The 9,838-nt window shown below is 35.3% G+C and overlaps 1 protein-coding gene across 2 annotated transcripts in view; it reads right to left on the bottom strand.

Moving 5' to 3' along the window:
• The window catches only part of LOC107625232 (probable LRR receptor-like serine/threonine-protein kinase At1g67720), a 6,716-nt gene extending 4,885 nt beyond the window's left edge, over positions 1-1,831 (bottom strand). For both annotated transcript variants that reach the window (XM_016327812.2, XM_021115768.1), the window contains exons 1-2: positions 1,549-1,831; positions 99-630 (exon numbers count right to left, since the gene is read on the bottom strand). In XM_016327812.2, the coding sequence (XP_016183298.1) occupies positions 99-630; positions 1,549-1,642 (626 nt within the window). In that variant the 5' untranslated portion in view covers positions 1,643-1,831. The remainder of the gene's footprint in view (positions 1-98; positions 631-1,548) is intronic.

Raw genomic sequence — 9,838 nt, 5'->3', positions numbered from 1 at the left:
TCATATTGCAACGTATATTTTGTCATACACTTACGACCGCATTTAGAAAAATACTTTTGCAAAATAGTATATGATTCAACACAGAGTTGGGTCAATACCTGACAGGAGCATCACTCTCAGCACCAAAATTGATCCTAGCAGAGACACTGAGGTAATATTGTTCCTCGATTTCTGTATAATAAACAGAACCATTGAATTGCCGGAGTTCAAGTGTAGAAATAAACGGCTTCCCAGTTGTTGCATTTGATAAACATACACTAACTGTAGGACTTGTAGCCAGAAAGATAAGCTCTATCACTTCAATAGTGTCAGCATCAGATATAACAATAGTAGACCAATGAGTTGCTCCAACAGAAATGTCGAATTTCGGATAAACATTGTTATTATCAAAGTTCCCATACAAGAATGATGCCCTCAGCAGGTATCTTGTTCTACTGTCAACATCAAGCGAGTAGCAGTATTTCCTGGAATCTGCCGGAAAGTGTCGAAGCGTTGTGTATTGCTTTCGTGTCTCATTCACAACCGATATAGTGCTTATTTCTCCGAAAGTCAGTTTGTCATCAGGAGTCCATTCGATACCAATTTCATCAGTGAAGTTTTCGTTACCTCCACAGTCCAAACTTATGAAACCTGCTTATTAACATGTCATATTTAGTCGCCAAAGAACAGCATAGCTGAAGTGAGTTAAATGCACAACCAATTTACTAAGTTGATCCATGTAAATATTATGCACATAATGCATAAGATTAATTCTTACTAAAAATAAAAAAGAAAAAATTTAGTGTTGAGACAAATGAAGAAGTTTGTTACAGTAATAATTAACAGAGGCTTGAAAAATTAGCAGTATGAATCATTTAACTTGATTTTAGATTTTTAGCCGATCTTATGATCTAGAAAAACCACCGTGTTCCAAGAACCAAAAATCTTCATAGAAGAAGGTTCATTATTCATAATTGAGGATTAATAACGGTTCTACTTTGGCATTTAATCGCCATTATTAATTAAGTTACTTATATCTTGCTAACTACTAATTTAACAGCTCTAAAAACATGATTTAACCATTAACCTTTTGTATCTAACTTATTTATGCTGAAAGATTTCCTGAATCTTTTTAAGCAAACTAACAAGATTTTTAATATAAATACACTTTAAATGGCACACTAGAAAGATTTAACCTTCAGAACTGAAAGAAAAATGAAAAATCATTGAACTCCTGAGTAGTTTGAAAAATTAAAAGAAACAAACACGAAAAAATAGGGGGGAAAAACATAGTAAAGAAGAAGAACTACAATGATATTAACAAACCAGAAAAAAAAAAAAAAAAAACAATGCCAGAGAGCAGAGGTTGGTTTCAAAGCACCGAAAAAATATTACTTTTAGTATCGGGTTAAAAAAAACAGACTTAATATTCCTTACAGAAACCAATCCAGAATAAGAAAAAAAGGGTGAAGAAGAAGAACGAGGGTAGTTAAGGAAGAAGAAGAAGAAGAAGAAGAAGAAGAAGAAGAAGAAGAAGAAGAACGAGCATAGTTAAGTAATCAGGTTTACCTGGCATCTGAGCTGAAGAAAAAGGGAAGAGAAGAAGTAGCAGTAATGAGAGAGAAAAGAGGAAGAAGTAGAAGGAGGGAACCCTTGTCTCCATTTTTCTTCGCTGTGAAGCTTTTTGTTTTCGCTTTACTGTTGCTGAGAAACAAAACCATGTAGAAATTATCTTTGGCCCAACTCAGCAGAGTGAAAGGAACCCTGAAAACAAAAGTTCGTGGCACAAAATCTGATAATGCTTTGTTTTCTTATTTTAATTTTTAAATTTTTAATTTGAATTAGTGGTGAAACTAAAAAAGAGAAATGAAAAGTGACACTCAGAAAGTGAGAACAACTAATATACCTGCTTCTCTTTTAGTCTGTTACCTTCCTTTTTTTTTTTCTTTTAAATTTTGAAGTTTGAATGAAGTCTGATCTGATTTGTCACCTTTTTGAATTTTAATTACCTAAAGTCCTAAACAAATGTTTTCTTTTTTTGGGATTTCTTTTCAGTACACTCATTTTTTAGAATTTTGCTGGTTAGACTCATTAAAAAAAAAAATCTCTGTTCATTTTTATTGTTACCTCATCATTCTTATCCCATCGATTTAAATGCAAAGACAAATGAACTTCAAGAATGTTTAGTGCATTTAAATTAATTTAATGTCGAACATTTTTAATACTTAAGTGTCTACTGACTTCTGCAATTAATGAACGAAGATACAAATACGACGCTCCAAAATATACTGAAGCAAATAAAATGATTTATATTACTACACAAATCTTTAGATAAAGAATGACTGATATTTTTTTATGCGGATCGGGAAGAGTAATATATGCTACCTCCTAGATAATTTTAATTTACGCGATTACAAGAAACATGTCCTTATTGTATTGAGATGAATGGAAAGAAATCAAAGAATGTTATTTGTCAAATAAATGATATTACTGATATGATATTAATAAAAAAAAATATCTTAAAAATAATATAGGTACATTTATGTATCTATTTTATGAAATTGGAGTGCTGAAGGTTTGTTAGGACAGTGCATGTGCAGGGCGTGGCATTGGCTAAATTCCAAAACATAGAGCATGCAAGGAAGAAGATTTGAGGTCTAAGAGGATGTGAGACCTGCTTCTACTCATTGACCACGGCAATAATTGCTTTTCTCGAGTAAACGGTCTTTGTATTTTTGCTACAGGGGTCAATGGAATTTTTTTAAATGAATAAAATAAAAAAAAAATTTCCAGATATAAACACAAATAAAATCATTTGTTTTCCCTGCATTACATATTTCATGTACGTGTACACGAAAGACGAATTTTTTTAAGAATGTATTTTGATCTTAATGAGAACGAGATGCGTTGAAAAAAATACATAACATATTTCGTGTACAATTAGAATAAGATACGAGATTTATACCGAATATATCTCGTTTTCAATGAGGAAGAGATATATTTATAAGTATCCCACTTTCACTGCAAACAAGATATTTAGTGCATATTTTAATTTTGTCATTTTGCAGTTTTTTGAAGTGCTTTGGACAGATTTATGAGTTTCCGACTACTTCCAATGATGCAAATACGTTCCGTGGACATCAACATACTAAATCGAACTTGGCAGCACATTGCAGGAGCACTTGATCCTAAGGTTGGTTCTCGCATTAGTTGAATTTTTTTAATTTTAATTTAGTTAATTTTTTGTTACTTCACTTAGGTAATAATAATTTTTTTTAGGTTTAATTATTCTGTTACTTCCTATAGTTTGTCCGAATTTTTAATTAGGTCCTTATAGTTCTTTTCCTTTTAATTGAGTCCCTATACCAATTTTTTTGTTTTAATTGGGTCCTTACAGTGACAAAAAACGTTTGGGTTAACGGAATATTACGTTCCAAAATTGGATATACCTAGGGGTGGCAAGCGGGGAAGCCCGTCCCGCCAAAAGCCCGCCCTTTGGCAGGCTGGCCCGCCCCGCCCCGCCTAGTGAGGCGGTCCTAGAATCCTAACCCGCTTATGAGCGGATAATTTATACGCTTTTTGGTATTGTTTTTACATAGTGTTTAGTATGATTTAGTTAGTTTTTAGTAAATTTTTATTAGTTTTTAAATAAAAATTACATTTCTGGACTTTACTATGAGTTTGTGTGTTTTTCTGTGATTTCAGGTAAATTCTGCCTGAAATTGAGGGACCTGAGCAAAAATCTGATTCAGAGGCTGAAGAAGGACTGCAGATGCTGTTGGATTCTGACATCTCTGCACTCGAAATGGATTTTCTGGAGCTACAGAAACCCAAATGGCGTGCTTTCAATTGCGTTGAAAAGTAGACATCCAGGGCTTTCTAGCAATATATAATAGTCCATACTTTGCACGAGTTTAGATGACGCAAACTGGCGTTTAACGCCAACTTTCTGCCCTATTCTGGCGTTAAACGCCAGAAACAAGTTGCAAATCAGAGTTAAACGCCAGAAACAGGTTACAATCTGGCGTTTAACTCCAAAAGAAGCCTCTACACATGAAAACTCAATGCTCAGCCCAAGCACACACCAAGCGGGCCCGAAAGTGGATTTCTGCATCATTTACTTATTTTCTGTAACCCTAGTTACTAGTCTAGTATAAAAACTACTTTTAGTGAATTATTTTATATCTCTGGATAATCTTTTGAATAATTGTGCGTTCTGAGATCACGTTTAGGGGGCTGGCCATTCGGCCATGCCTGGACCTTGTTCTTATGTATTTTCAACGGTAGAGTTTCTACACATCATAGATTAAGGTGTGGAGCTCTGCTGTTCCTCATGAATTAATGCAAAGTACTATTGTTTTTCTATTCAACTCAAGCCTATTTCTTCTCTAAGATATTCATTCACACATAAGAACATGATGAATGTGATGATTATGTGACGCTCATCACCATTCTCACTTATGAACGCGTGCCTGACAAACACTTCTGTTCTACATGAAAACAAGCTTGAATGCATATATCTCTTAGCCTGCTGATTTACGATCAGAGTCTTCGTGGTATAGGCTAGAATTATTGGCGGCTATTCTTGAGATCCGAAAAGTCTAAACCTTGTCTGTGGTATTCCGAGTAGGATCTGGGAAGGGATGGCTGTGACGAGCTTCAAACTCGCGAGTGTTGGGCGTAGTGACAGACGCAAAAGGATCACTGGATCCTATTCCAACATGATCGAGAACCGACAGATGATTAGCCGTGCGGTGACAGCGCATTTTGGACCATTTTCACTGAGAGGAAGGGAAGTAGCCATTGACAACGGTGATGCCCAACATACAGCTTGCCATGAAAAAGGAGTATGAAGGATTGAATAAAGGCAATAGGAAAGCAGAGAATCAGGAGGAACAAAGCATCTCCATACGCTTATCTGAAATTCCTACCAATGAATTACATAAGTATCTCTATCATATTTTACATTTTATTTATATTTTAATTATCAATTCACCATAACCATTAGAATCCGCCTGACTGAGATTTACAAGATGACCATAGCTTGCTTCATACCGACAATCTCCGTGGGATCGACCCTTACTCACGTAAGGTTTATTACTTGGACGACCCAGTGCACTTGCTGGTTAGTTGTGCGAAGTTGTGAAGAAGAACTAAGATTATGAACATGCGTATTAAGTTTTTAGCATCGTTACTAAGGAAAGAACAATCACGATCTCGTGCACCAAGTTTTTGGCGCCGTTGCCGGGGTTTGTTCGAGTTTGGACAACTGACGGTTCATCTTGTTGCTCAGATTACGTAATTTTATTTTATTTTTAAGCTTTTATTTTCAAAAAATACAAAAAAAAATCTTTCTTCTTTTTCGTTATTCCCAAAATAATTTTTGAAAAAAATACAAAAAAATTTTAATAAAATAAAAAAAAAAACCAAAAATTTGATGTTTCTTGTTTGAGTCTAGTGTCAATTTTTAAGTTTGGTGTCAATTGCATATTTTTTATTTTCATAAAATTTTCGAAAACTCATGCAAAACGTTCTTCATGATCTTCAAGTTGTTCTTGATGATCTTCTTTGTTTGATCTTTGCATTTTTATATTTCGTGTCTTTTCTTGTTTTTCATATGCATTTTCAATTTGTTAGTGTCTAAACATTGAAAATTTCTAAGTTTGGTGTCTTGCATGTGTTTCTTTTCTTAAAAATTTTCAAAAATAAGTTCTTGGTGTTCATCTTGACATTCAAAGTGTTCTTGATGTTCATCTTGACATTTAAAGTGTTCTTGTATGGATTTCTTATTTTGATCTTAAATTCTCATGTTTTGAGTCTTTTTATTGTTTTTCTCTTTCTTCATTAAAAATTCAAAAATAAAAAAATATCTTTCCTTTATTTACAAATAAATTTCGAAAATTTGAGTTGACTTTTTCAAAAATTTTTAAATCTAGTTGTTTCTTATGAGTCAAATCAAATTTTCAATTTAAAAATTCTATCTTTTTCAAATCTTTTTCAAAAATCAAATCTTTTTCATTTATTTTTACATATTTTTGAAATTTTTTTAAATTGATTTTCAAAATCTTTTTCTTATTCTTACTTCATATTTTCGAAAATCTCACTAACATTTAATGTTTTAATTCAAAAATTTTTCAAATTGTTACTTGCCTATTAAGAAAGGTTCAATCTTTGAATTTTAAAATCATATCTTTTAATTTCTTATTAGTCAAGTAATCAACTTTAATTTCAAAAATAAAATCTTTTTAAATTTCTTTTTCAAATCTTTTTCAAAATAAATTTCAATCACATCTTTTTCAAAATCAATTTCAAAATCTTTTCTAACTTCTTATCTTTTCAAAATTGATTTTCAAATCTTTTTAATCTTATCTTTTTGTTTGATTCTTATATTTTTCAAAACTACCTAACTAATTTTCTCTCTCTAATTTTCGAAAATCACTAACCTCTTTTTCAAAATTTATTTTCATTAACTAATTATTTTAAATTTTAATTTTAATTTTATTCCTTTTCGTATTTTTGAATTATAACTAATATTTAAAATAAAAACAAAAATATTCTTATTTTATTTTATTTTATTTTCGAATTCTTCTCTCTCATCCCCTTCTGTTTATTTATTTATTTACTAACACCCCTCTTTCACTCAAAAATTCGAACCCACTCTTCTCCTCTGTGTTCGAATTCTTATCTTTTCCTTCTTCTATTCTTCTCTTATACTCATATAAGGAATCTCTATACTGTGACATAGAGGATTACATATTTTCTTTTCTGTTCTCTTCTTTTTCATATGAGCAGGAACAAGGATAAGAACATTCTTGTTGAAGCTGATCCTGAACCTGGAAGGACTCTGAAGAGGAAGCTAAGGGAAGCTAAAGCACAACTCTCTGGAGAAAATCTGACAAAAATTTTCGAAAAAGAAGGAGACATGGCCGAAAATAATAACAATGGTGGAGATGCGAGGAAGATGCTTAGTGACTTTATTGCACCCTCTTCTGACTTCTGTGGAAGAAGCATCTCAATTCCTGCCATTGGAGCAAACAATTTTGAGCTAAAATCTCAATTAGTTTCTCTGATGCAACAGAATTGCAAGTTTCATGGACTTCCATCAGAAGATCCTTTTCAGTTCTTAACTGAATTCTTGCAGATCTGTGATACTGTTAAGACCAATGGGGTTGATCTCAAGGTCTACAGGCTTATGCTTTTCCCGTTTGCTGTAAGAGACAGAGCTAGAATATGGTTGGACTCTCAACCTAAAGATAGCCTGAACTCTTGGGAAAAGCTGGTCAATGCTTTCCTGGCCAAATTCTTTCCTCCTCAAAAGCTTAGCAAGCTTAGAGTGGATGTTCAAACCTTCAAACAGAAAGAAGGTGAATCCCTCTATGAAGCTTGGGAGAGATACAAGCAACTGACCAAAAAGTGTCCTTCTGACATGCTTTTAGAATGGATCATCCTGGATATATTCTATGATGGTCTGTCTGAATTATCTAAGATGTCATTGAACCATTCTGCAGGTGGATCCATTCGCCTAAAGAAAAAGCCTACAGAAGCTCAGGAACTCATTGACATGGTTACAAATAACCAGTTTATGTACACTTCTGAAAGGAATCCTATGAGTAATGGGACGCCTCAGAGGAAGGGAGTTCTTGAAATTGATACTCTGAATGCCATATTGGCTCAGAATAAACTCAGCAAGTCAATATGATTTCTCAGAGTCTGAATGGATTGCAAGCTGCATCCAACAGTACTAAAGAAGCATCTTCTGAAGAAGAAGCTTATGATCCTGAGAACCCTGCAATAGCAGAGGTGAATTACATGGGAGAACCCTATGGAAACACCTATAATCCCTCATGGAGAAATCATCCAAATTTCTCATAGAAGGATCAACAAAAGCCTCAACAAGGCTTTAATAATGGTGGAAGGAACAGGTTTAGCAATAGCAAGCCTTTTCCATCATACTCTCAGCAACAGACAGAGAATTCTGAGCAGAATCCATCTAGCTTAGCAAATATAGTCTCTGATCTATCTAAGGCCACTCTAAGTTTCATGAATGAAACAAGGTCCTCCATCAGAAATTTGGAGGCACAAGTGGGCCAGCTGAGTAAAAGAGTCACTGAAACTCCTCCTAGTACTCTCCCAAGCAATACAGAAGAGAATCCAAAAAGAGAGTGCAAGGCCATAACCTTACTTGGTGTGGTCGAACCCAGAGAGGAAGAGGAGGACGTGAATCCTAGTGAGGAAGACCTCCTGGGACGTTCACTGACCAATAAGGAGTTTTCCTTTGAGGAACCAAAGGAATATGAGACTCATATAGAGACCATAGAGATTCCATTGAACCTCCTTTTACCATTCATGAGCTCTGATGACTATTTATCTTCTGAAAAAGATGAAGACATTGTTCAAGGGCAAGTTGCCCAGTATTTAGGAGCAATCATGAAGTTGAATGCCAAGCTATTTGGTAATGAGACTTGGGAGGACAAGCCTCCATTGCTCATTAATGAACTGAATATCTGGGTTCAGCACACTTTACCTCAAAAGAAACAGGATCCTAGTAAATTCCTAATTCCCTGTATCATAGGCACCATGACCTTTGAGAAGGCTCTGTGTGACCTGGGGTCAGGCATAAACTTAATGCCACTCTCTATAATGGAGAAACTAGGAATCTTTGAGGTACATGCTACCAAATTCTCATTAGAGATGGCAGACAAATCCATGAAACAGGCTTATGGACTAGTAGAGGACGTGTTAGTAAAGGTTGAAGGCCTTTACATCCCTGCTAATTTCATAATCCTAGACACTGGGAAGGATGAGGATGAATCCATCATCCTTGGAAAACCCTTCCTAGCCACGGCAAAAGCTGTGATTGATGTGGACAGAGGAGAGTTGGTCCTTCAACTGAATGAGGACAACCTTGTGTTTAAAACTCAAGGATATTCTTCTGTAACCATGGAGAGGAAGCATGAAAAGCTTCTCTCACTACAGAGTCAACCAAAGCCCCCACAGTCAAACTCTAAGTTTGGCATTGGGAGGCCACAACCAAACTCTAAGTTTGGTGTTGGGAGGTCCCAACAATGCTCTGAACATCTGTGAGGCTCCATAAGAGCTCACTGTCAAGCTATTGACACTAAAGAAGTGCTTATTGGGAGTCAACCCAATGTTATTTAATTATATTTATTTATTTTCCATTGCTATTTTATGTTTTCCTTAGGTTGATGATCATGTGAAGTCACAAATAAAACTGAAAAATCAAAAATAGAATGAAAAACAGCATTAAAAACAGCTCACCCTGGAGGAAGAACTTACTGGCGTTTAAACGCCAGTAAGAAGCATCAAACTGGCGTTTAACGCCGAAAGAAGCATCAAGCTGGCGTTAAACACCAGAAACAAGCAGCAAGCTGGTGTTTAACGCCAGACATGCCTTCTAAGGGCGTTTGCATGCCTAAATGGAGCAGGGATGCTAAGTCCTTGACCCCTCTGGATCTGTGGACCCCACAGGATCCCCACCTACCCCACCTCTTCTTCTCTCCTCTTCACACCTTTTCACAACTCTCTTCTCCAAATACCCTTAACCACTCACATCCATCCACTCTTCCCCATAAACCCTACCTACCTCCAAAATTCAAAATCCTTTCCCTCCCAAACCCAACCCTAATGTCCGAAACCTAACCTCCCCCCCACCCCTATATAAACCCCTCAACACTACTCCATTTTCACACATTACAACCATCATTTCTCCCCCTTGGCCGAATACACCTTCTCCTTCCATCTCCCCCATTTTCTTCTTCTTCTACTACTTCCTTTCTTCTTTTGCTCGGGGACGAGCAAACCTTTTAAGTTTGGTGTGGTAAAATCATTGCTTTTTGTT

The sequence above is a fragment of the Arachis ipaensis genome, chromosome B02, assembly GCF_000816755.2.
Source record: "Arachis ipaensis cultivar K30076 chromosome B02, Araip1.1, whole genome shotgun sequence".
In the NCBI taxonomy this organism is placed as follows: Eukaryota; Viridiplantae; Streptophyta; class Magnoliopsida; order Fabales; family Fabaceae; genus Arachis; species Arachis ipaensis.
Note: the sequence above shows the minus strand (reverse complement) of the source record. Positions and strands in the feature narration are given on the sequence as shown.